At 47.5% G+C, this 25,872-nt stretch overlaps 2 protein-coding genes and 1 non-coding gene across 3 annotated transcripts in view; 1 reads left to right on the top strand and 2 right to left on the bottom strand.

Moving 5' to 3' along the window:
• Positions 1-244: 244 nt before the first annotated feature.
• LOC115946399 (furin-like protease 2) lies at positions 245-13,737 on the top strand. Its single transcript, XM_034064792.1, has 9 exons — positions 245-618; positions 3,741-4,169; positions 5,358-5,493; positions 6,265-6,353; positions 8,278-8,341; positions 9,065-9,153; positions 10,150-10,262; positions 10,664-10,820; positions 13,409-13,737. Exons 1-9 carry the CDS (start codon positions 564-566, stop codon positions 13,558-13,560), a joined length of 1,284 nt encoding a protein of 427 aa, XP_033920683.1. The 5' UTR covers positions 245-563; the 3' UTR covers positions 13,561-13,737.
• Positions 13,738-16,425: 2,688 nt separating this feature from the next.
• The window catches only part of NSD2 (nuclear receptor binding SET domain protein 2), a 76,497-nt gene continuing 67,050 nt past the window's right edge, over positions 16,426-25,872 (bottom strand). Inside the window, exons 20-23 of the mRNA XM_034064567.1 lie at positions 23,990-24,131; positions 22,637-22,743; positions 21,058-21,262; positions 16,426-20,165 (exon numbers count right to left, since the gene is read on the bottom strand). Coding sequence (XP_033920458.1) covers positions 19,900-20,165; positions 21,058-21,262; positions 22,637-22,743; positions 23,990-24,131 — 720 coding nt within the window. The 3' untranslated portion in view covers positions 16,426-19,899. The remainder of the gene's footprint in view (positions 20,166-21,057; positions 21,263-22,636; positions 22,744-23,989; positions 24,132-25,872) is intronic.
• Positions 24,266-24,396, bottom strand: LOC115946417 (small Cajal body-specific RNA 23). Its single transcript, XR_004080493.1, has one exon. It is a non-coding gene; the product is annotated as a small Cajal body-specific RNA 23 (non-coding RNA).

Here is a 25,872-nt window from a genome sequence, read left to right as displayed (position 1 = left end):
ATGCAAGGAGGGGAGAGTTAAACACTGACTGAGAGCTCTGCACACACCAGCGGATGAACCAGCGGGTTAGGGTATGGTTGCTCTCAGTTAAACCAGGAGCTGCATTGCCCCACAACCCTTTGGGGGTTGTTTTTCCTCTTGCAGGAAATCCTGGGTGTCTGAAAGATGAAATCCTTTCACTGGATGTGGTCACAAGGGGCTGGCCAGCAGCCCGGCACAGGGCTCCTGTGTGCCTCTGCCCATTCCTCTCTATGAGCCCATCACTTCCTCCTGGACACTTCTCTCGTGTGTGTGTCTGCATTGCTGCAAGAAGAGGCTTGGGTTTGCTCTGGAGCTCAGTGTTTAGCTTGCACTGCCCTTCAAGAAGGCCTGCAATGCCTTAAGACCTGTTGCAGCCTCTGGATGTAAACCCCCCTTTGTTGAGGGGAGGTTGACTTGACTGAGGCGCATGATCTGAGTCAGGTGACGATATTGGGCACAGACCCAGGGGAGGATAAACACTTGGGTGTAGGAGATCAGTGCTGGCTTTGCCTTCTGAAGAGCTGTGTTATTCCTTGGGGAAAATGAGTGCCTGGACCCCTCCTCTGCTTTGGAGCTTAACCACGGCGTGTTTAACAGGTGAGTCATCTTGGAGCAGTGCTGCTCTGTTCAGAAGGGGAGGTGGGTGAGGCTGTGGGAGGGGTGTGAAAGGACTGGGTTTCACCATCTCGGGGTGCTGCAGGAGCACGGGGGAGAAGGCAGGAAAGGAAATGAGTGTTGAAATACAGGCAGTGCTGGAAGGGGCCAAATGTGGTAAACAGGCTCGTGCTTACAAGGAGAGAAAACTGAGTCCTGTTACTGTGAATACTGGGGATTTGCAGTGGCCTCTTCATGGCTTTATCTTGAACTCTATGGAACCAGGATGCTGCAATGTGTTTGCTTTCTTGGGCTGTTTTGGTAACCGGGTCTTTGTGAGAGAGCACACACAGAAATGCATGAATGTTTCTTGTAATCACGTCCATGTCCACTCTTCTCCTTGTTCTTCTCATCCTTTCGTACTGCTTAGCTATCAAAACCCAGATAATCTGTGTTCTTACAGTTAATACACTGCGCCATGTGGGATCTGCAAAACCTGTGCTTCAGGTCATGCCCCTTTGGGATTGGAGGCTGCCTGAGGGCCCCACTGACACCTCCCTTCTTGAGCATGAGCCCATCAGCCCTGCTAGAGCAGTTTGAGTTTGCTTGGCGAGAGACAGAACTGCTCAGAGCAGTTACTCACCCAGCCTCACCCTAGCTGTGTGCATCTCCAGCAGCCTCAGCCCATATCCAGGTACCAGCCATAGTCTGGCACCAGTGAAATCAAGCCATTTGGGGAAACCTCCTTCTCCAGGGCCAGGCCCTGACCTGCTGAATTCAGCAGCCATGGTGATCATTTCACTGCCCTGGCACAACTGGGTCAAGGTTTGCCTGGAAAGGTTGGACCAGCTCATCCTGGAGGTCCCTCCCAGCCTGGGGTTCCAGGATTCCCTTGCATGTGTCACTGTTGCCTTGGCTCCGAGGATCAGTTTCAGGACGCTGAGGCCATGTAGTTGTGCAAGACAGAGGGAACTAAGCCAAGGGAGCGTCCACTGTGCTTCTGCTTTTGGTGAGTTCCCAGCCCGTGTCCGTGTGCCTCACACAGCAGCGGGGCCATGGGCCTTGGAAGGGAAGTTCTGCAGCTAAGAGTTCTGTAACCTTCCTGACACCCTTGAGGCTTTTGGTGTAAAACCCCCATGCCAAAGCATGGCACAGAACCCCACCAAACAGCAAGATTCACCCAGCTGTGTGCAGCTGGAGTGCTGAAATCCCCTGCAGCATCCCCAGCTGGCAGAGCGGAGCCAGCACTGGGGCAGGCTGCCCTGGGGGAGAGCAGGCTTTAATCCCAGTGGTCATCCTGAGAGCTCTCCCAGGACTGGACAGTGCCCTTGTCTTAGTGCTGCTGCTGCCCTTGGGATCAGTTCAACTAGAGTCGAGACCAGCTCTGCTCATTGCCAGGCTCCAGAGGAGCAGCAGACTCAGCCTTTAAGGCAGGTGAGGCAGAGGAGGGGAATTACCCATCCTGGTCTGGGTGGAGGCATGGCCGAGGTGGGGAACCACAGAGCTGTTTTCCCTGCCTGGAAGCACGGATGGCATCTCCAGGTCACTTGGATATGGGCCTGTGTCAAACCAATGCACCACAAAATGATCACTGTTAAACTCAGCACCTCTGGTTTGGGGGCTACAGTGAGGAAGCGTGGGCAGTGGCCCAGATGGCTGTGTGCTGCTTTACTCAATAGTGACAGAAAGATGGGTTTTCACACCCAGTGGAGTACAAAGCAGGCAGTGTGCAATAGCAGGGATGCTCCCAACGAGCTCTATCCATGTGATCACAGCTTTATAAGGACTCATTCAGAGTCCTGAGCTTGCTGTAGAAACTCAACCGGAGTTACCAGCCAGCTCTGTCTCTGTGCTGTTCATACCATGGTGGTGGTAAGCACTGGTTCCCATGTGCCTGGCCTCGCCTGGTGCAGCCAAAACTCAGATGGGAATCGAAGGCCAGGTTGGACAGAACTGTGGGTGACACAGTGTGGTGTGAGGCACCCTACCCATGGCAGGGGCTTGGAACTGGATGATCTTAAGGTCCTTTCCAACCCTAACTATTCTGTGGCGCTAAAAAGCCTGCAGGGACCTGTGGGTCTGCAGCCAGTCAATGGTGCAGCCCCTCTAAATCCCACCCTGCTTCCCACCCTGCTCTGGTGTCCTTCCTCACCTACATCCTACTGTCGGTTCTCAGCTCTGCTCTTTGTGCTCCTGGAAACCCAAAAAGCAGTTTCCTCAAGTTATCCTTGTATTTCCACACTTGAGTTCAGCCTCCTCTTGCTGTGGAGCCTTAGCAGAGGTGGGCTGGGGGAAGAGCATGTAGGCACCATACCACCAGCCAGAACCGCATACTGATGCTCTATGAAGCTGGAAGGCTTCGGATGCTCAACAAATCCCTGCCCTGGGTGCCTGACCCGAGCTGATGTGGCAGGAGCTGCTTATTCCTTTTCTGTTTGCTTCCTTTGCTTAGTACCACACTGCTAAGCTAAAACCAACTTGATGCTGCTTGTGTGTAGTTTTATAGATCCCTCCTCTGCGACAGACATCACCTGTGCCTGTGGTCATCAGCAGGCAGTGTTTCAGTATCACAGCACAACAACCTGAACTGCAGCAATACCCCTTTCGGATTAGAGCTGTCCCACTCTGACAGGGGATTTCAGAATCAAAGCCAGTCTTGGCCTGGGCTTTCCCTTCTGGTTACTGGATGTATCTCCAGAACAGCTTAGAAAAATCCCAAACCCATGACTTTTCCGTGCTGATCCCTTTAAACGAGATGGGATAAACCAGGCAGCTACTTGACAAGTGCCTTGAATCCAATTGTCAGGGGATCTTGGGTGAACTGTCTTGGAGCTCTCACTAATAGAACTGAGTGTTTCAGGCAATTCTCACACCATTTTAGCTGGGAGATCAGACCTCCTGGACATCGAGTTGTGGCTTGTTTACTTCCTCAGTAAGGCTCTGTGCACCAGGGATGCTCAGATGCTGCCAGTGTTCTGCTTGCTTCTGTATTGCTCCATAATGAACCACAGCAGAAGGTAGCTTCAAACAAGGATACAGAATAAGCAGCTGATGAAGACCAAACGGGAAAGCTCTTTAAAGGGATAACAATCCTTTGGCCATCAGTGATGTTTTTCTTCTTTCAGGTATTGCTTTAGGCCAGACAACCACCACCGAGGTACCCACTGCATCAACCCCAACACCTCCCATTGCCATCACCAGCATAGCCTCTGCTACCCCAGGTGTCACTGCCACGCTGCCAGCTGAGCTGGCATCAACCACTGCAGCCCTCATTGCGTCCACAGCAGCACCATCTGCTGCTGCAAGCACAAACCCTCCTGCCCAGGCTGTGCCCACCAGCATGGATGTGACCGTCCTCACCTCCGGCAGCACCGACACCTTCCAGGTGCATACAGGACCGATGGCTGCATCCACCAGTGCATCCCTTCCAGGCATGACCACCTCTGGGGCCCCATCAGCAGCTCCATCCCTCACCACCACCAAGCCCTCGAACTGCAGCACAGTGAATGTGACAGCCTGTGCCCGCTGCTCCGCAGGGACAGTTCCCAATGGAGGTAAGAGTCTGCTCGCTTGGCTTGTGCTGGGTGGAAAAGAGACTTGTTGAGGATGGTGTAGGCAGAGGTTGTTCTTGTGTTAGAGATCAGGCAGCATGAGTGGGACTCAATTCATTGCCTCTGTCTGATGTTAAGGACTTGGCCTTTGTTGGCCTTATGCTGTGGTCTTCCAGTCAGATGAAGAAGCAGTAGGGCTGTGGCACAAAGCACAACAAGTGCAACCCAGTGTATTGGCAGGAGGATGCTGTTTTGAGGTACAGTGGTAAATACAAGGACAGCTTCCAACCATCTGCCTCAAATGATTGAATCTCTGCTGCAGAAACAGCCTTTTCACTTGGCCTTGAGAAACTACCAGATCAATCCGTGTTGTGGTCAGGAGTGCACAATGACACCTTTTCCACGCACTAGTTATGGTGTGATGTGGTTGGGGTGTTTCGTTGGGGTTTTTGGGAACATCCTAAAGTGCTTGTTGCTCACTTCCCCCACTGCAGGGTGTGTTTATATAGAGGAATGAGCAGCCCTGCTGCTTTAGGGGAAATCCAGAGGACTGGAGTTAGTTCTGACCCCCCTCAAGTGCAGGATGCTCATCCATGGGAGTTGTCTCCTCTTGCCTGCAGGTGGTTGCTGCAGCCCCAAGGGTGAGCAATGGGGTGGCAGGGCTGATGTGTGCACCCTGCACTGCTTGGGTTTGGTATGGGAGCAGAGAGGGCTTGTGTCTGGTGGGAATGCTGTGGTACTGGTGCTCAGAAAAGGCTATTGCTGCTTTAGGCAGATCCTCTGCTCTGGGGTTTTACTCTTCAGGTCTGCTTCCTGCAAGCCTAAATTGCAGTAATCCAAGGAAATATGTTTTGGTTTGGGTTTTTTTCCCTTCTTTATTTGTGTGTTGGGTGGAAAACCAACCCCCCTGACCCCTCAAATTAACAGAGAAAAAAGCAGTCATCTTCATTACCAGAAATACTCATTGACAGACTTGAGACCTTCCATCACCTTACAGCTGCTCTCCAGCTTGCTAATGGTGCACAACAGCATCATTAGCATTGACATTACAGTTTCCATCCTCTATGACTGCCTCGCTGGAACGGCTGCATCGCAGCCCATGTGCACCCCCAGCCGTGACCTGCCCTGCTGAGCACAGGGGTTTATGTCAATGCTCATAAACCTGATCCTGGCTTTTTTCTTCCAACTCAGGCACCTTGAGCTGCTCGTGCTGTGCCGGGGGCTCGTGCACAGACCCCAGTGCCTGCACCCCCTGCCCTCAGGGCCACTACCAGCCCCAGAGCGGGCAACCATCGTGCCTGCCTTGTCCACAGGGGCATTACACCAAGTAAGTGACTGAGTTCTTGAGCATGGGGTGGTGGATGCTCTTCCTTAAAGCACTTTGCCGATAGCCAAAAGGAGGAGGTCTTGCTGGCTGCAAAGTGGCACCAGGGTTGTTTCCCAGTGGGAAGCACAAGGTGAAGATGTGTGCCTCTGCAGCACTGCTGAGCTCTTCTCCTCAGGAAACCCTGCTGTGGACATCCCTGTGCCATGCAGCGGCCCAAGCTCTTGGTGATGGGGGTTTAGCTCTGTTGGTGATGAATGCAATGGCTTTCACCTTCCTCTCTCTCTTTTCATCCCCTTCCTCCTGGAGGTCTCACACACTACATCCCCTTTCCCACAGTCCCTGTTATTTAAGGTCAGGCCTCTCACACATCACTGCCTGTGGGTTAGCTCCCTGTTTCACCTCCCGATTGCTGATGGATGCTGATCATCAAGCACCTTTCCAGTTCAATTCCATTTCCAAGTGTGCATTTAGAAGCCTGTCTTTAAACCAAGGTTTTAAGCTCAGATATAACATATTGCTTGGACATAACATATTCCTCAAGACCCAGAATCCAGGCCCAGAACTCATCTCTAATAACACAAAGTCTGGTTTGTTTTCAGTGAACCTTTAACATTCAGGTGAGTCCAAATTGATGTTTTCCTGCCTCCTGCTTTATAATTGCTCCATCTCCAGGCTTGTCATGAAACAGAGTTACTCTCTGCTCTCTCCTGGGAGCGGATACAAGCTGGGGTGACCTGAGCCAGCTCTCACCTCTGCTCCCTTCTCCCTCAGCCTCCCAGGGAGCACTGCATGCGTCCCCTGCCCGCCCGGCCACTTCGCTAACGAGACTGGGGCCGCAGCCTGCAGAGCCTGTGCCAAAGGTAGGGTCTGTATTCACCCCGAGCGCTTCCATCGGGCTCCGTGATGCTGCTATTACTGGTACCTTGAAAGTGCTGAAGAGCAAACAGGTTATTTTGTTGGGTCTGAAAATGGAACAGCAGAGCTCGTCCTAGGCTGTTATTGACATTCCTGTTGAAACAGAAAGAACTGGTCTCAGAGTCAAGCTCCTGTTCTGAACAAATTAATGTTAATGTTAATGCTGCAGTGGAAGCCTTTTCCAGAAGGAGAGGTTTATGAAACTCACTCACAGCACAAGGTCTCAGGAAAATAAAGTATTCCCCTATTTTTAATGGCAAAAATGAATCTAAACCATCTTTGCTTTCAGTTCTTCTGCAGTCTGAATATTAAATGTAATACTCTCCTTATGCCCCAGACATTAAAACCTGGGTTTTCAGTGAGCTGCTTTGCCCTTGGCTGATGCAGCATGAGCCTGGTCCGATGTGTTCGCAGACAGCATAAAACATGTTCAAAATAGATCAGCATTTACTTATGCAAAAGCCTAATTAACACATGTTATTCTGCACACACATGAAGTGCTCCTCACTCATACTCAGCTGTTGTTGTGAGCATCCACCCACCAAATTCGTTGGCTGGTACCAATGTCTTGGCTATCGCCTGCTAGGTCTGGGAGGAACAAAGTCTCACTGATGGCATCGCTGCACTGCCTTTACTGAGCCAACTCAAGCACCGTGTTCAGGCCACAGAGGACTCTATGGAGGTGGCCCCTAAATCACACAATTGTGAATTAGGAATGTTCCCTTTTCCTTGCAGGGGGAGCAGGCTTGTTCTGGTTTCACCCTGCTCTGCTGCAGCCTCCGCTGCTGGTTGTAAACCTGAGCCTGTGTAAAGGACACGAGGCAGATCTTACCTGTGCTGCTTCAGCTCCTCTGTGAGCACTGGCACCTCAGTGCTGTCCCATGGGTGCCTGCTGCAGTGATCTGGGTTGTGCATTGTCAGGCACCTTCCCAGAACAACCTCATCTCCTAAGTGTTCTCCTGCCTTCAGAGCTTTCCTTTGCTGGGGCAAGGACTCGGGGGAAGCTGGGTCCTGCCTGTCCCCCATGCCCACACCAAAGGGGTTTCAGGGCATTCACCCCTGGTTGTGCTCTGGGGAAGGGTCGGTGTGCATCCCCCTGCCCTGTGGGGTGGTGCAGGGAGAGCAAACAGCAACACATCCTGGTTGGTGGCTCTTGTGTCCTCCTCTATGGGAGCAGGGGGGAAGAGATGCACCCCAGAGTTCCTGTGGCAAGCCCAGGAGTTGGCACTGGGATCATAGGATCATGGAATGGTTTGGGTTGGAAGGGACCTTAAAGTCCATCCCCTTCCAACCCCTGCCACAGGCAGGGACACCTTCCACTAGAGCAGCTTGCTCCAAGCCCCTGTGTCCAACCTGGCCTTGAGCACTGCCAGGGATGGGGCAGCCACAGCTTCTCTGGGCACCCTGTGCCAGTGTCTCAGCACCCTCACAGGGAAGAGCTTCTTGCCTAAGAGCTCAGGTCAGTCTCCCCTGTTCTGGCAGGTTAAAGCCATTCCCCTTGGCCTGTCCCTGCAGGCACCCTTGTAGGCCCCTTTAGGATCACCTATTTCAGCTCCATTCCAGCTCAAGCTGTTGTGCTGGGAATGTTGTGCAGGTGTCTCTTGCAGGGCTTTGTGTGTGTGAGTGACAGCAGGGAAACCTGCCCTAGCCCCCTGTGCTTCCTTTAGCACAGCCGAAAGGTTTATGGCTCTTTCAGGGCTATTGACAAATAGGAACCCAAACATCCTGAATTAACCCGTGAAATGCCACCTGCAGTGTGTCACAGGGAGTGGTTTGGTTGCTTGCCAAATGGAGCTGAGCAAATCCACAAGGAACTGGGGCAGTGACAGTGGAGGAAAGATCCTGATCCCTTTCTCTTCTCTTTTCCAGGCTATTTCAGCTCCAAGCAGAACTCAGCTTTCTGTCTGCCTTGCCTGCCTGGATCATTCTGCAAGTAAGAAGTGTGCTGTGGTGCTGGCTGTCAGGTGCACAGGGAGGGGTGGTGTTCCTGTAGACACTGAGATAGAAGCAGCAATGTAGTGGCCAAAGGCACATCAGTGCTTATTCAGCTACAGGGACATTGGTGCTGACCCTGGGGACGGCACGATGAGTGGTGGGCTCTGGCAGGATGCAGCTCCCTTCATTGCACCTTCCTCACTGCACCCCACTGATGAACACCGATGCCATCGCAGGGATGAGCTGAGCATCGCGCTGGGCTCTGCAGGTTGAAGCTGAGCTGGTGTTTGTTGGGCTGAGATGTGCAGGAGGCAGTAGCTCAACTGCCCTGGCTGAGCTGTCATCTCTGGGGAGGGGAGAGGTGCTGATGGGTGCCTTGCGATGGGCTCTGCTCCCTGCCTGTAGGGATGTCTGCATGGAGGCTGTGGGGTTTACACCCACAGGTATAACCCAGACCCTGCCTTGACCTCGTCTGTCCCATGTTATGCAGCAGGTGTGTGCTGACCCTGGATTAAAGTGCCACAAGGCTGGAACCAGGGGTTACTTGGCCCCTTTCAGGGAGCCCATTGACCAGCTCCAGCCAAGTTTGCTAAGGAATAGGCACTTGTGGGATAGCAGATTCCTACACGTTCCATGCCAACGAGCAGCCAGGAGAGCTGGCTGTGGTGGGCTGGTGTCACAGTGATTGTCTCAGTGTTTCCTGCCTCCTCTCCCCTCCCAGCACCACCAGCTGCCCCACGTGTCTGCCTTGTCCTGTGGGGCAAGAGGCTCTTCAGGAGGCATCGGAGCAGTGTGTGCCCTGCCTGCCAGGTAACTGCCACAGCCCCACTGGGAACACAGCAGCAGCTCCAGGGGTGGCTCATCCGGAGACCCATCTGACCCAGAGCACATCACTGCCCTCACAGGGATGGGAGGGTGCTGGAGGGGGTTTGGTCCTTCCTGGTTTGCTAGGACACACTGTTGGAGGCTGTGCCAATGCCACATGTTCCCATCTGCATGGGGAATGGCTTGGAGGAAGGCTTGGTCACCTGCATGGCAGGGCTGCCAAAAGCTCCATAGAGTCCTAACAGACACACATCTGCATTGGTGGTTGCTTCACTGATGAACCCATAGGCTTGCTACAGTGGTAGAGGATGCTTGGCGTGTGGTGGAGACAGTCAGTGAGGGGAGGTGAGGAACTGACTCTGCTCCTTGCATCGCTGGTGTCTTAAACATCAGTCCACAGTAGGTGATGCAGTGGGAGGGCAAAGCCCTCCATCCGCTCCCACAGCCACCCATGGATGGCTGCAACTCCCCTCCAAGACAGCACCAGGGATTTCTTGTGGTCAAGATGGGTTTTAAACGTGCAGAAAAGCATTTATTGCTCTGAGACCCAGGAATTGTGTGACCTCCCATTCCCACAGGGCTCAGGAAACAGAGCTGTGCTTTGAGCTTTGCTCAGAGAGTTTCAAACAGCTGGAAGAGGTGTTTGAATCCAGGATTAGAGGGGATGAAATGCTGCTGACCTCCACCTCCAACCCTCCTGCTTTAAAGCCAGAGCTCACTGCTGATCCCATTTCCCACTGCACTCCCTTTGCCCAGATCTAACCCCAGATATCCTTTAGTCCCTCCAGCCCTGCTTGTTCTCTGTCCTGCCCCTTTGCCACCGAGCAAGGACCAAAGTCCAGGCTCAGCCTTTGTTATGCACATGATACATTGAACAGCCTCTCTCATTGTGCCTCTGACAGCTGAATCATCCACACCCAATTGCAAAGGCCCCAGGCTCTAGTCCCAGATGTTAATTCTTGTGCTATTTTGCTATTTCAGGCATGTTCAGAGGGCCCAGGGACAACAAGTGCAAAGTCTGCAGCACAGGAGAGTACCAATTGCAGCAGGGCCAGGAACGCTGTGACCTGTGCCCGGAAAATCACTTCTGCCCCGTGAGTGCCCATCAGCTGCTTTGAGATCCCAGATTAACAGATGCAGCTAAATAGACTTCACTTAACACCTTTTTATCTGAGCCTCTGCCCTTCAGCACAGAGCCCTGATGGAGATGGCTAAAACAATGCCCCAAGGAGAGTGGCTTTGTGCCACCCTTGGAGCTGCCCAGTCTCACTGGGCCATTGGGGCAATGTCAAAGGATGGTGTGTCCATATGGACACGGTGTGTAATGACACTTCCTGCTCTTCAGCCTCCTCTGAGTGGCACCACATGGGCAGGCAGGTTGGAGTTAATGACAACAGGTTCATTGCTGGGTTATTTCCAATGCAGAATTGCCACCTCCCGTCACACACGTTACCCTCTGCAGCCTCCCCTGCTCACTTACTTCTTCTCTTGGCAGAGCCCTGATGTGAACCCAGTCAAGTGCCCTCCTGATGCCTTCTGCCCACCGGGCAGCACTGAGCCCACCTACTGTATGGAGCTCTTCCTCTACAAGGCAGGGGACTCCTGCCAGCTCACCCCCCTCACGGTGGTGCTCCTGGCCATCTGCTCCGCAGGTGAGTGCTGCTCTCCTGTCTCCTTGGGCTAAAACTGGTCACCCCTGTGCAGCTTTCCCATTGTGCCAGCAGCGCTCTGGGTGATGCAGGTCATGTTTCTGGAGACCTGGATTTCTCATTAAGGATTCTGTGTCTACTTTCAGTGTAAATGATAGTGCTTGCAGCATTGGGAAGGAGGGATACTGATGTGTTTGCTCTGAGCAAAGGCTAGCATAATGCTGCACGTTTGGTGTGTGTATGGACCCCAAAACAGGCATTTCTTAGCTGACCAAAAGCAGGAAAAAACACAATATCCTTTTGGTATGAGACTTCAAGTTTTCTAAAGGCATTCCTCCTCTGTAACTTGCTGCAGCATCCAGCAGGCCAGGGTGCTGCCAGCTTGTGCACTGGTGGTTGTATCAGTGTTGGAGGGCATCTTGTAACCAACAGAATGGACAACCAGCACCTACTGAGCATGTGGAGCATCCCTCTTCCCCTGCTGTAGTTACCTTGGTAGGGTAAGCCCAGTGGGTGGATGTAGCTACCTGGAAGCTACGCTGCGAATACTCATTTCAAAACAACTGCACTTTTGTAGTGTCAGCAAAGGGAAAAATAGGAGTTTTGTGGCTTTTGAGCAGAGTTTAGGGAAGGTTTAGTCAGAGATAGGTCACAAATGAGTAACTGTTAGTGCTGTGGATCGCTAAGGGGCAGACAAATGAAATGGGCAGAGACCTTGTCTCCTGTGCACATGCAGGTGAACAGAAACCCCACTGTGAGGGCCCCGCTGATAGCTCTGTTGACATAAGATTGTAATCTCAAAGTCACAGAGGCCAGGTTGGACAGAGCCTTGGGTGACCTGGTTTAGTGTGAGGTGTCCCTGCTGGGGGTTGGAACTGGGTGAGCTTAAGGTCCTTTCCAACCCAAACCCTTCTATGAGTCTATGATTCTATATGACTAAGTCATCAGAGGATAAGGAAGCCTTATACCCATGGGTTCCTTAAGCATAACCGTTATATGCCTCCTGAAGACCCAGTCTCCAGTCCAGCTCACTATTGTTAAAAAGGAGTGGAGATAAAATAGATGTGTTATTCCCTGCAATGAACAAGGAGAGCAAAGCTGCTCCTCCAACAGCAAAGCAGTGTTGGTTGTTCTTATCACACTCCTCTCTTGGCACCCAAGGAGAGGACTCCAGGAAAGCACAGGAGGAGAAAGGGATGGCAGGGTCTGGAGGAGCTGTTAGCAGCACTGGGTGACTGCTCATCTCCAGAGGGCTGGAACACCCTAGTGGGGCAGATGAGGGCTGTTGGCACAAGCTGTGGCTTGGAGCCCTGTGAGAGCTCCTCCAGTGGCCCCTGCCCCTGCTGCCAGGCTGTAGTCATAGAATCATAGAATAGTTAGGGTTGGAAAGGACCTTAAGATCATCCAGTTCCAACCCCCCTGCCATGGGCAGGGACACCTCACACTAAACCATATCACCCAAGGCTTCATCCAACCTGGCCTTGAACACTGCCAGGGATGGAGCATTCACAACTTCCCTGGGCAACCCATTCCAGTACCTCACCACCCTAACAGTAATGAATTTCTTCCTTATATGCAATCTAAACCTCTGCTATATAAGTTTCAACCCATTACCCCTTATCCTGTCACTACAGTCCCTAATGAAGAGTCCCTCCCCAGCATCCCTGTAGGCCCCCTTCAGATACTGGAAGGCTGCTATGAGGTCTCCCTGCAGCCTTCTCCAAAGTCTGCCACGACACCATCTGAAGGGAGCATCAGTTAGGAAAACTAGATTAAACTGAAGCCTATGGAAAGCCTGTCCACAGAGGGACAATGGGCCATTAACCAGCACCTCAGATAAACAAGGCTGGGGGGCATGGAACAGCATTCCTCAGTGAGGTCCTGCCTGTTGCAGAGCTTCCTAAGAGGAGAAAGGAAAGGCCCTGCACAGGAACCTGTGAGCATGTCATGGCTGGTCTAAGAGACCAGCTCTTTACCATGAGGCTGCCTGCTCATGAGACCTCCACTTGGATGTGTCTGTCTGGCCACGGGACATCACAGAGACAGATCTGTGCTCTCCTATTAAGATCAGTTGTCCCTGATTATGCTTCTGCCTAAAGGAAACAACCAACATCACAGTACTTTGTGTTTGCCAGTTATTTCCATGTCTGTGCCCAGCCTAAAAGTAAGTTTTTCTCACAGTCCTGATCTCAGTCTAGACCCAAAGTTAATCTAAGTTAGTCCTTGTGCTTCAGTGTAAGCAGGTGCTGAACAGAACCTGAAAGACCCTTTGGTAGGATCTGCAACAGAGAAGATGCCAAGGGGAAAATAACAGTTCCATGGAGCAGAGAATAAATGGGGTCAGAAAGCAAGTTATTGAGTGATTTCATTGAAATCTGCCGTTATTGCCTGCAGCTTCCAGAGTAAAGCTGAAATGTTGAAGTTTAGTATTTATTACTCTAGCTAACAAAACCCATTTGGGAGTGTGCTGAGGATGTAGGAGAGAAAACCTCTTCTTTTACCAGAATACTCAAGTTTAGAAGCCCTTGAGCAAACATCCCTTGACATTTTACCTTCCCATCTGAAACCAACCTCACTTCCTTACCTTCCAGGTGCCATCCTTGCTGCGTTTCTCATTATTCTGAGAAGAACGCCAGAACACAGCAAGACATTGCTGAAGTCTCTATTGCTGCCCAAAGGCTCAGGACAACACACAACTTACGGGGGCACTGAGCACACAGAGCCAGTCTATGCTGGCTGGTAGAGCAGGACACTCTATCAGCAAGCACCAAGGAGGTGCTATCAGCAAGCACCCGCTTCTCTATGGCCTGGGATAATACAGCTGTGTGTGTATGAGCAAGATGTTTAACCATGTGCAACCTGTTTCTGTAGAGCTAAAATAAGTGCTGAGCAATAAAACTCCATTGTTGAGCTGTGATGACTTGTGCTGCCAACCCAGCTGCCTTCTGTGCTAAAATGGACTGATGAGAAAAGACTTCTCCTTTCAGTAACTGCCTTCATTCACAAGCAAACACTTTTCCTCAGGGGAAAAAACAAACCAGAAACCAATTCTGTCTCTCTATGTCAACAGTCAGCTCAACAAAGTGAGGAGTGACTGCTCCAGTTACTGAGGTTCCTGTGATACAACACTCGCTTCCACCTGGGCAGGAACTAATGTGAATGTGCCTCCTTTTAAGAATAAGCTTTTTTTCCCCCATTCTCAAACCTTCAACATTACTTTAAGCAAGGGTAAGTAAAGGAAAAGGATGCCAAGGTCCTTCCCCTTCCTTGCAGCTGTGGGAAAACACATGCAACTAAAATAGTGATTGATTCTTGCACAGATCTGTCCCTTTTGCTTCCTGCTGTAAAGTGATGCTTCACAATAGAGCTACCAAGTGACTTAAAACTTGCAGCAAACCACACAGGAATTGGTTTTTCTCCACCAAGCCACACTGGTGAGACATGAAGCTGTGGCAATCCCTTGGAGCATGCTGAAGCCATGGAAGATATGTCTGCACTAGACCCATGGCTTAAGTGCCCATGCAAAGTTCTTTGCCCTGGTGCTTGATTCACCTCCCATCCAGGAGAGCAGCACTTACGTCTGCATCAGTTTGCCCTGTGCAGAGCTGTGGCACTCCAAGTATTCTGTGCAGCCAGCCCAGTTTAACCATAGGTTAACCTGATGTGGTTTGTGGGTTACAGGGATGATTTTGAATTGTGGAGGTGTTTGGTGTGGTTGACTCTTCTCTTTATAAACTTGTTGTTTGCTCTATTTTCCCTGTTGTGTTTTATCACACACGGTCCTCATGGCTCTTTGAGGTCCCACCAACATTCCAGGCACTCAGAAATAGCCATAGGCTATAACAGAGCCAGTTTCAACTGTTCAATGAAATCAGTGACTTGGGTCTCTCAATCTTCCCACCTTTTTGCCTTCCTTCTCTTCCTACACTGTACTTCATACACAGTAGGTGTGCTGTGCTTCACCAGCTCTGTCACTGCTAGTAAAAGTAGTACCTACTAGTGAAAGGCCTATTAAATGTTTGCGTGGAAGCAGGTGTTACTTCTCACATCAGTCTTTCACTGCAGCAGCAGTCAGCTGAAGTAACCCTGCTGCTGGGGGGGTTAAGTGGCTGCTGCCCTCAGCTGCTCATTCTCCTGTCCCCAGAGGAGGTGTTACTGTGCTCCTAACAACAATAAAATACATCAGTTCTCTGCTCTCTCTCAACTCTGACAGATGAATGAAGGGATGGGAAGAGAGGTACATCATCCTTTGTGGTCTTCTCTTGCCCAGAGAAGCTGTGGCTGCCCCATCCCTGCAGTGTTCAAGGCCAGGTTGGAAGGGCTTGGAGCAATCTGCTCTAGTGGAAGGTGTCCATGCCCGTGGCAGAGCTGGAAATGGATGAACTTTGAGATCCCTTCCAACCCAAATCATTCTGTGATTCTAATCCAGATAAGGAGCAACATGGATAGTACTACACCCCAAACTCTGCTGCACAGCAACAGTCTCTCTCACACTATTGATTTACTAGACAGGCATTATGTTTCTCAACTGGCAAAAGCATGTAACTTATCATGGGAGCAGCAAAAGGACAAGGTCGTGATGTACAGCACCAGATGATTGCAGCACAACAGTAATCTGTTAGTAGCAAAGCAATTTTCTGAAATGCTCTTAAAAACCCCAACTGTATCTGTTGTCAGATATGGGATTTTCCACTCACTAAATCAAACCAGACCCAAGCAAAAAGCTGCCTGAAAGAGCAGTATGAAAGAGCAGTACGCAGTCAAATTCAGACCTGCCCAAGCAGCAGCAGCACCAATGGCAGCTGAACGAACCCAAAGGAATGGAACTGGTAGGACTGTATGATTCCAGCTCCAAGTCATTAAAGCCTGTAGAATTATAAGCAACAGAAAGCAGCTCTGTAATGGGAAAAACAGGACTGCAAAACATGTCAATATCTGTGTGATAAGCAATGGTGTGAACACAAGCCAAAGCACAACCAGTATCACCATGGGCAGGGACACCTCACACAAAACCACGTCACCCAAGGCTTCATCCAAACTGACTTTGAACACTGCCAGGGATGGAGCATTCACAGCCTCCCTGGGCAACCCATTCCAGTGCCTCACCACCCTTACAGTAATGAATTTCTTCCTTATATCCAATCTAAACTTCCCTGTTTAAGTTTCAACCCGTTACCCCTTGTCCTATCACTACAGTCCCTAATGAAGAGTCCCTTACCAGCATCCCTGTAGGCCCCCCCTTCAGATACTGGAAGGCTGCTATGAGGTCTCCACGCAGCCTTCTCTTCTCCAGGCTGAACAGCCCCAACTTTCTCAGCCTGTCTTCATATGGGAGGTGCTCCAGTCCCTGATCATCCTCGTGGCCTCCTCTGGACTTGTTCCAACAGTTCCAACAGCTTAAAACATTATTTCCTTGTAGTCCTTTGGAAGTCCTGGCATATAAGTTTTCACTATGAAAGAACAACCACCAGTTCCTTCTCTGCCCAACTCTTGCCTGCTGTGTATCACTTGACTTAAAAACGTAAAGAAAAAAAACAATTGGTGCAAAAATAATGATTTGGAACCATTTTACAAAAAAAAAAAAAGAATTAGCAACTTCTTAAATAACTAGGAATAAATTTTAATATTTAATAAGACACTGAAATTTCTCAAGCAGTCAGACATGGAATAACGTGCCTCAACAATGCCAAAACCCCCATTAATACGTCTTTCTTTCAAGATATTCTGCTTTTCCAAGTAATTCACATGAAGAACAATCTAAAAACTGACCATGAACACAAAGCTATTGAACAAAACAGACATTTGATTATTCCTCCTAGACTGCATGAAAACACATCTAACATATTCAACTGAAAATCGGTTCCATGCTTGCTCATGTGATGAACAACAGACTCTGAGTTTGGCTGTTATGTACCAGGTTTGGCAAAGGAAAGACACCTTTCTATTTCGGTGGGCAAGACACTGAGAACATAATTTAATCTCACATAACGTGCCATGTTTGGATATTATTTATATGAATTTATAACAGAAAATCTTTTAGGCTGCTGAATGCTAAAATGTGTTGAGTGGTATAATGAGAAAGCTTCATTTTTCAAGGCCATTTCCCCTTGTATTTGAACAGGGGGAGAAGGAAAACAGTGAAACAATTTTTGTCTTCTTTTATAATAAAACCTCACTCTGTTTTCCCAGTGCTGCAGCATAAGGTATAGAAGCCTTCATGAAACGACACCTAAAAACCACCTTCCTGCTTTGGAAACTGAAGTTCTACCAGCTCACCACCTGAGTGACTTCGCTGAGCACATGGGGCTACACGGTCAGTACATATTAAGGGAGAACATGATCCACATTTCATTTACATGATCAGCAGATGGAACGAATTCCCAACAACTCCAAAGCAAACTCCTGGTTTGCAGTCTCAGTGATGCAAGACTTCATTGGCCCAAAGAGTTGAGCAGTAAAGAGCAGAGGTAGAAGGAAGCAGAAAGTCAAACAGCCACTTGCTAAGATATGCCTGTGTAAATGTAACCCTGTGAAACGAGTGCTGAGAGGGGTTGCTTTGAAGGCCAAGGTCTTTATCTACCCACAGACATATCCAAGATGGGTGGCTGTCCTGCATCCTGCCATACTAAATGTGCTTGTGAGCCCACCTGAGAGGCAGGCAGGGAGTTGTAGGCTCCGCGACCGACTGTAAACCAGCTGCTGTTACTGTGCCCATCCGTAACTATCTGAGACGGTGGCTTCTGGAAGTGGGTATCTGCCTCTTAGGACCTGGGGCATAACCGTTCCAGGGTGCCAGAGCTGTTACACCTATACATGAAGAGGAAAAAGCAACAAAACAACTAAAAATAATTAAAAAATTGTAAAAGCAATGGAATGTAAAGGTAAAATTAATAATAAGTTATTTAAAGGTATTCTTCTATAGCCTTCCTTACATGGTAAAGTATTCAAAGAATGGTCCCAATGCCATCAAATTCCTTCATTCTGTTTAAAAGCGATACGGAAAACCTTCCTGCTTTACTACCTGATCGCACTTCCCTCCCCTCAAAAATCAGAGACACGTTCATAATACCAGCTTTTGGGTTTGATTTTAGATACAGGCCTACGCTTCAGTCCTGCTGTAACAAATACCTGTAGCGGAGGGAAATTTACCCTCCAAATCCATTAAATCTTGAGTTGTATTTCGTGTCAGTGCAAGGCTTGGCAAACCACTTTCAAACACAACCATGGAATGCTTCCCCCTGTTTGGAATTGTGCTATTTTGGTCCAAATAATCTGAAAGAAAATCAACCTTCCAACAGTGTTTATCAAAATTGCTTAAAAGAACAAAGCAGTTTGGTCACAAAATAAAAACCAAAGGGTTCAGGATAGGGCAATGCTACATTTAAAACATCTTTCACTTAATCTGTTCTAATAAAACCAAAGTTTTTCCGTGTTGGGAACATATGGGGACTTTGAGAATTCCAAAAACTAAATCTGCAATCAAATCCTGAAGAAATACTTTGGGAAATCAACATACATTTCCATGATATAGCAAGGCTTCATCTTCAAAAGGGCTACACAGAGTTTCTGCACTATTAAAGGCAAACTAAGCTAGAACATACACAAATTACTACATGGACATGAAGGCCACATTGTGTTCACATAGGCTAGATAACAATGGCACAAGTCAAAACTTACTTGTAACACTGCCTAATCACACACCAATGACATGCACTGGCAAGAAAACAGGTAAAGACCTTTTTCTTTACCGTTTTTTCCTAGTTCTAATATTATTTCCATCAATACTAAATCTCGTACATTCATCTCACTGCAAGTGTGAAAATCTGATGGGAGCAAAGAACTCAAAACAGCTTCGCTGACACAACCCAGTGGCAATAAGAGAGACAACAGCCCAGCTCATTTCAGTCTGCCAAGTCAAGTAGCCAGTTTTATACAAAGGTTATCAAAAGGAACAGGCTAAACTTCACATTAAAATTGTTCCTTATGTGCTTCCTCAAAAATCCATTTCATTTTTAAGTAGTTGGTTTTAATTCAGGTCTTTGCACTTCAGTCAAGTGTCAGCTTCTGCTTCATTAACAGTGGGGTTTTTTGGGTTGTTGTTGGGCATCTTTTGCCTTACTGCAAAGTGTAATGCCTGGGCTTTAAGCATTCCAAAGAAGCGTTTGCCTCTGTGTTTTACCTGACATTTAGGGAAAAAAAGGAAAAAAAATTGAGTGATTTTTTCAAATACTAGGTTTTGTAAGAGTCTTTTATTATTAAAACATAAAATTCCTAGAGTACTGGGCCTAGATCGCAAGACAATATCCCTTTAAATCCAGACTTGTACAGCTCTGCAAGATCAAGTCACTTCTATTTCACTGGAATGAAATACAGGAAAAAACAGTATAGAAAAAAATCTCTTAAATGTAAGATTTCCCCTCTCTGGTACAGGGTGTGCATTACCCACCACGCACTACAGTTCTTGGTGGAAGGGTATTTAAAACCATGGTTGTTTAAGCAACATTGGAGAGCTACTTTATACGAGCACAAACAAATGGTTATGTGTGGGGTGATGGCGAGATACACACCTGGATCATGAATGGCATTCAAGCACTTGCTCAAAAACACACAAGGCAAGCAAATCTCATTTGGGACCACAGACCAAGCCATTTCTTACTTAAAAGGACTTGCGAGCTAATAACTTCTTTCAAGGATATACTATTTTAAACATCTGTTGGTTGACAAATACTATCTCAAAACCCCTACGTTTACGCCTACCTGGTTTGATTTTTAACCTACCTCCAAATCTGAAAGTATTTTGGAGGGAACCTTTTACATTCGTAACAATTCAAGTGTAACTGTAATGCTGAGTAGTAAGTTTGGTTTGTCCTGAAATTCTCTGAACTATGCAGTTCGGTATCAGTGCAGAAGCAGCAGAAGACTGCTGTGGTTGGCTCAGTGGATTTATAAAAACATAATAAAACAAAAAATCCCCCCCTCCCCATGTATCCTTTACAGAATATATGTAAAATCGTGTCCTTCCCTGGTCATATTCACAACTTATCTACAAGATAGTGTTGGCAGTAGAAACTGCAGTCCATGACTATTTGCAGTCAGCTCTCATCCATCTGGTCCTCTTTCTCTTAGGCTTCAACTTGTTCAGTTTTTTGCGGGGTTTCTCAGTCTTCTGAGTTTCAACAGAATCCACCCCGAGAACATGTTCAGAGCAGCATAACTGTCCATTCAACGTGGAATTTAGTACTGTCCCGTCTTGGTGCTCCTTGCAGAAAGAATTTGGGCAGAAGTGGCAGAAAGAAACAGAAGGTTTGCCACAAACATCACAGTGGTGCCAAGGACACTCCCACTTCCCTGTGGTCAAAGACAAAGAGCTCATCAGTGGGGAGTAAAACATGGCATTGTCTTTTAAAGAAGTATTGTGTTTCAGTAGCTGAACAACGGGACTCCCAACAAGGCAAGATGAGAGGGCACCTACCAGGGCTAATCTCAAAGATCAAAATGTTACATCATATTTCTAAAGCACAAAACCCAGAAGTAAGTAGCAGATGGGACATCCTCTCTTCAACACAGCAGTTAGCTTCAGCTAGAAGAAATTATTCAGGCTTTACTCAGTAGCATCTTACACAACTTGCAGGCTTGTAGAGGACTCCAACATCCATCAATTGCTCCTTACCATTACAATGCTTACTTGTTAGCTGCAAGTTTTGCTTAGGGATGGCTGCTGTGCTTTACCTACTGATGCCCTTTTGCCCCAGCACATTTTACCAGACATTGTTTTACTTGTTTCTGGGGTAACAGGCTTTGCCTGCTTCACTTCATATCCCACCTGACATGGCTGACTGGAACCAGGTAACTCCTGTGTCATCTTGATCTACAACTTCATGTCTGCTGCCCATAACATTTTCCCACTCACCTTGCTCCAGATGCTGCTGCTGTTCTTTTGGCTTGAACTCAACTGGCTTCACATATTTCTGACACATAATCTACTTGCCTATGACAAGGCTACAGTGCTCCAGCCAGGGATGCACTCAATTACCTATGTGACACAAAGAGCTCATTTTGCCACTAAGGCAGGAGGAAAGCCATAATTTTGTTTCCACACTCAAGAAGAGCTCCTATATGATGCACAAATGAAGCTCTCACCATACGAACACAGTGTTTTCAAGCTGACACTTTTGGCAAGGTTTCAGCACAATAAATGAAGTACCTGCACTAGTGCACTTTAAGAGGCAAACTGACTCACCAAAGGGACGTTTCACCAAACCAAGACAGGAGAGGTGATAAGCTTTAGTACAAGACTTCCTGTCACACAACACCAGCTGGCCTCCATCGCCACAACGGAAACAATCATCTTCGGATTCTTTCTTCCCTTCATTTTTCGTTCTGCGTCTCCGTGTTCTCTTTTTGGTCTTTTTGCCTTTTTCTTCTGAGGCATTGGTGGAAGAATTCTAAAAGAGTAAGAAGCAAATCTGTAAATGCCAGTTTTGCACAGGAAAACTATTACCAAAGTAGAAAAACTGCTGTCATGCCTGGCAAACCATGCACACTTTGACTTGGTGCAGTCCTGTTCAGTGCCTCACCATATCTATCTGTGTTGGCATAAATCCCGCTAACCTTCTGAAAAGCCATCTTGAAACCAGATCTTGACCCTGAAATCCCTTCCTAGTGGAAAGCTCTTCCACTTTCTTATCACTGAGAAAAGGTCTAATCTACCTGTGGCTAATTTACACCCATTTTGTTCTTGCACAACCAATCACTTCAATATCCATTTTTCCCTCCCACTTGCATATATTCATGCTGGAATTACTAAAACTAGTCCCCACTTCTCTTTGAGGTTTGGACAGCAGAACTGTAGCTGTGCCCATAATCCTGGAGATAATATACAAAACCTTACCTCTATTTCAGTCTGACATCCTGCTGCTTGCACTGTGACTCTCCTTCACCAAATCATATGAAATTCATTCTGGATCCCATTTCAACATCCCTTCCATCATTCCCTCCCTCTCACCCCCATAACCATTGCCTACTTTCTTTAAAATGAGCCCATTCTATCTACCAATGCAGAGAGCCTTGCAAAACTGAACTGTAACAGTTCATTTCTTCATGGCTGTCTGTGTAAGCTGATCACAAACTTATGTGAAACCTCGCTGAAGCTTATCCTTAACAAAAACCAGCTACAGGAATTCTGGAAGGTTAAGTCCACCCTCTAAAGTGCCTGATTCTGTGTGAAGTACCACATGAAGGTGCAGCCTTTCTACATCCACATTAATATTCTCTTGGAAATACACTTGTACCTTCCCTTGCACTCCTGTGCCAGCCCTTCAGGAAGCCTCATCAACTTCTGCTGGATTGCAGGTTTTCAGTTAACCTGACACAAACCATACAGGTAATTTCTTGGTGCAATTTGGGACCATTTTTTCTTCATTCAAAACTGGCATTCTTTTTCTGCAGTTCAATGGGTTATTTTTTTTAACAGTTCTTAACAAAATGATCATATTTTAAGGCTTAGATGGGGGACATGTAAACTGCAATGTCACAACAGTCTCACTGACTATAGTTGTGTTCCCAAACCCAGTATTTCCCACTGTACTGTTACACCATAAAAACATATTCTTTAGCACCAAGGTTATGTTTGGTAAAACAATGTTCCATCTTCCAGCAAGGGAAACAGTAAGCTTTTTCTTCAGAAGACAGCCAGCATCTGTTCTAGCAGCACTGACCCTTATCATAACATACAACTGGTCCATCAACCCATGTCCCAAAAGAAAAACAACAAGGCCAGTAGACAAGACCCTGTCAAAATCTCTTGATCTATTACTTGCCTTTGGTCTGTCCCCAAGAAATCCACTGCAGTTTGGGGCACCACATTTGCAGACTGTTTTCTCGTTGCCCAGACAGTCAAGGTTGTAATTAAAAGTCAGCTCTGTCCCTGAGTGAGACAAGACAAACCCTTTCATTATGAAGGACAAGGTAATGAAGTGGATTAAAATTATTACAAATACAGGTTTCATTAATTGCTGATCTATTACCATGGGATTTCTCCCTCTCTATTGCTCTTAAGAACTGACAACGTGACCAGCAGGTCAAAGGATGTGATCCTGCCCCTCTGCTCTGCACTTGTGAGACCTCACTTGCAGTATTGTGTGCAGTTCTGGTGTCCTCAACATAAAAAGGACATGGAACTGTTGGAACAAGTCCAGAGGAGGCCACGAGGATGATGAGGGACTGGAGCATCTCCCATATGAAGATAGGCTGAGAAAGTTGGGGCTGTTCAGCCTGGAGAAGAGAAGGCTGCGTGGAGACCTCAGAGCAGCCTTCCAGTATCTGAAGGGGGCTCACAGGGATGCTGGGGAGGGACTATTCATTAGGGACTGTAGTGATAGGACAAAGGGTAATGGGTTAAAACTTAAACAGGGGGAGTTTAGATTGGATATAAGGAAGAAATTCTTTACTGTAAGGGTGTTGAGGCACTGGAATGGGTTGCCCAAAGAAGTTGTGAATGCTTCATCCCTGGCAGTATTCAAGGCCAGGCTGGACAGAGCCTTGCGTGGCATGGTTTAGTGTGAGGTGTCCCTGCCCATGGCAGGGGGGTTGGAACTGGATGATCTTAAGGTCCTTTCCAACCCTAACTATTCTATGATTCTATGATTAACAGTACAGCATGTCTTATGCAATTACGTATTAAATAAATGGGTTTGACTTAACAAAACTGTGTGTCTGGTCTACACACACACAGATTCTATATAGCTAAATATCTAAACAGCTAGATATAGCTATAGATAGAAGATACACGTATGTGTGTACAAAAACCAAACATATATACTTTAAAGCAGCCTCGTTCATCCACTCCTTAAATTATCTTCAGTTGAAAAGATGCACAAGTACTGCCCAAGATCTCCAAAACAAAACCTATGCTCTACAACACAAAGTGAATGCAAGGGTACTAACTAGGGTCTCCTTGCTGTTCCCTAGGAAGCAAGCAACACGAAGCAGCCATAGCACTCGCTGACAAGAAACATTAAAGTAAAAGGCACATCACAAAGAATCTCTTCCACATGTTGAGCTCTCTACAAAACTAACTGCACTGAACCAGTTAAACCATGACCGTCCCACTCACAACTGTGCAAAAGGTTTAACTCGGGGAATTAAACCAAACCCAACAGAAGCTGATGTACCTGCAGGAATATCACACACAGCAAACAGGCCAACACGAGTGTCTCCATTTACTGTCCATTTGAGAGTTTCACAATTTGGTTGGCAGCTGTGATTCATAAACCGAGAATAGTTTCCTTTAGGGCCAGCATCAATAATCCGGTCCTGGAGATCAAACCAAGCAACAGAACGATGATTTTTGTCTTCACAAAGTAAAAATCCATGAATTATTTCAGTAGTTGCATTCAAACCAGACATGGTTTTGCTCCCCAGAAGCACAAAAGCAATCTGATGGTACATGTTGTATTGAAAACTGTAGTGTCTCATGTGGTCTGGAATGTGACACTCCCAAAGCAATACTCATGCTCTAGCTCACATCTTCCCAAAACCCATCGCAGCCACATGGCAGGATAAGTGTTCTTGTGAGCACTGCAGTGGAAATGTTAGAGAACCCCCTCTCCATAAAGCCTCAAAACTCAAACTCAGTCCATTTACCTTTTACTCTGCATTCACAAAGCTGTGATGCATTTACAAACACTGAATTTTGTGGTATTTACCAAGTCACTGTGTGATTACCTGCAGAGATTACCAGTTTCTCAACAGCTTGCTTTCCCAAGTAAGCCTAGTTCAAGCAAAACCAAACTCTTGGTAAACTAAACAAAAATCCTATTCTTACATAAAATTACTTTTTAGCTCCTGCCCCTCTACTCTGCTCTTGTGAGACCTCACTTGCAGTATTGTGTGCAGTTCTGACGTCCTCAACATAAAAATGACATGGAACTGTTGGAAGAAGTCCAGAGGAGGCCACGAGGATGATCAGGGACTGGAGCACCTCCCATATGAAGACAGGCTGAGAAAGTTGGGGCTGTTCAGCCTGGAGAAGGCTGCGTGGAGACCTCATAGCAGCCTTCCAGTATCTAAAGGGGGCTATAGGGATGCTGGGAATGGACTCTTCATTAGGGACTGTAGTGATAGGACAAGGGGTAAGAAGTTAAACAGGGGAAGTTTAGATTGGATATAAGGAAGAAATTCTTTACTGTAAGGGTGGTGAGGCACTGGAATGGGTTGCCCAGGGAAGTTGTGAATGCTCCATCCCTGTCAGTGTTCAAGGCCAGGCTGGACAGAGCCTTGGGTGATATGGTTTAGTGTGAGGTGTCCCTGCCCATGGCAGGGGGGTTGGAGCTGGATGATCTTAAGGTCCTTTCCAACCCTAACTATTCTATGGTTCTATCTCCACCAAACATATCAGACATTAACAAAATAAAGTAATGAAATAGCCAGAATTTTCTCTGAAGAACTGATTACGAAAGCTTTGCTTATTTATGAAATTCAACTAAACTTTCCTTTTAACTGATTTTCATTAGAGTGCACACGTATGATTGTCAAGACTACACGCATGTAGTCTCTTAACTGCATGTGCATGGCTATTTCTGCAAGATAGAACCATGATGAGCATTTATTAACTACACTATGAGTCAAATACATGTTCAGTTCAGCTTTGTAATGTACTGATGTTGTATGTCAGTTTAGTAGAGGGGCAAGAAACTTATGTATTCAGAGAAACATGGTTTCATCATTCTGAGGTGATAACTCCAGTGCAGGAACTCTTCTGTTAACAGGACTAATGAGAACAGTAGCTGTGGAAACACAGAACAGGGCAGCCTCGAGCAAAAGAAAGGTGATTAGGAGTGAAAGAACATGCAGGACTGACAGATAACTCTGTTTTTTCTCCTAGTTATCTGTTTGGTAGTGAAGCAATATAATAGATATACACACACACAATACCCCCCCATATATATAATCTACATCCCTACTGCCCAGGTTCTCCCCTTTCTTCCCCTTCACAGGAACAAAACTGTCAGAGGCATGCACAGAAAGCTACAGAATCATTTGTGGAGTGCTGGCT

This window comes from Melopsittacus undulatus, chromosome 7 (genome assembly GCF_012275295.1).
Source record: "Melopsittacus undulatus isolate bMelUnd1 chromosome 7, bMelUnd1.mat.Z, whole genome shotgun sequence".
Taxonomy (NCBI): Eukaryota; Metazoa; Chordata; class Aves; order Psittaciformes; family Psittaculidae; genus Melopsittacus; species Melopsittacus undulatus.
This window is presented reverse-complemented; position numbering and strand designations above follow the sequence as displayed.

Excerpts from the sequence above, each read along its gene's own strand:
- LOC115946399 (XM_034064792.1), top strand. The coding sequence starts at position 564 with ATGAGTGCCTGGACCCCTCCTCTGCTTTGGAGCTTAACCACGGCGTGT. Across the intron at positions 9,154-10,149 it reads GTGTGTGCCCTGCCTGCCAG|GCATGTTCAGAGGGCCCAGG; the intron begins GTAACTGCCACA and ends TTGCTATTTCAG. Across the intron at positions 10,263-10,663 it reads CGGAAAATCACTTCTGCCCC|AGCCCTGATGTGAACCCAGT; the intron begins GTGAGTGCCCAT and ends TTCTCTTGGCAG.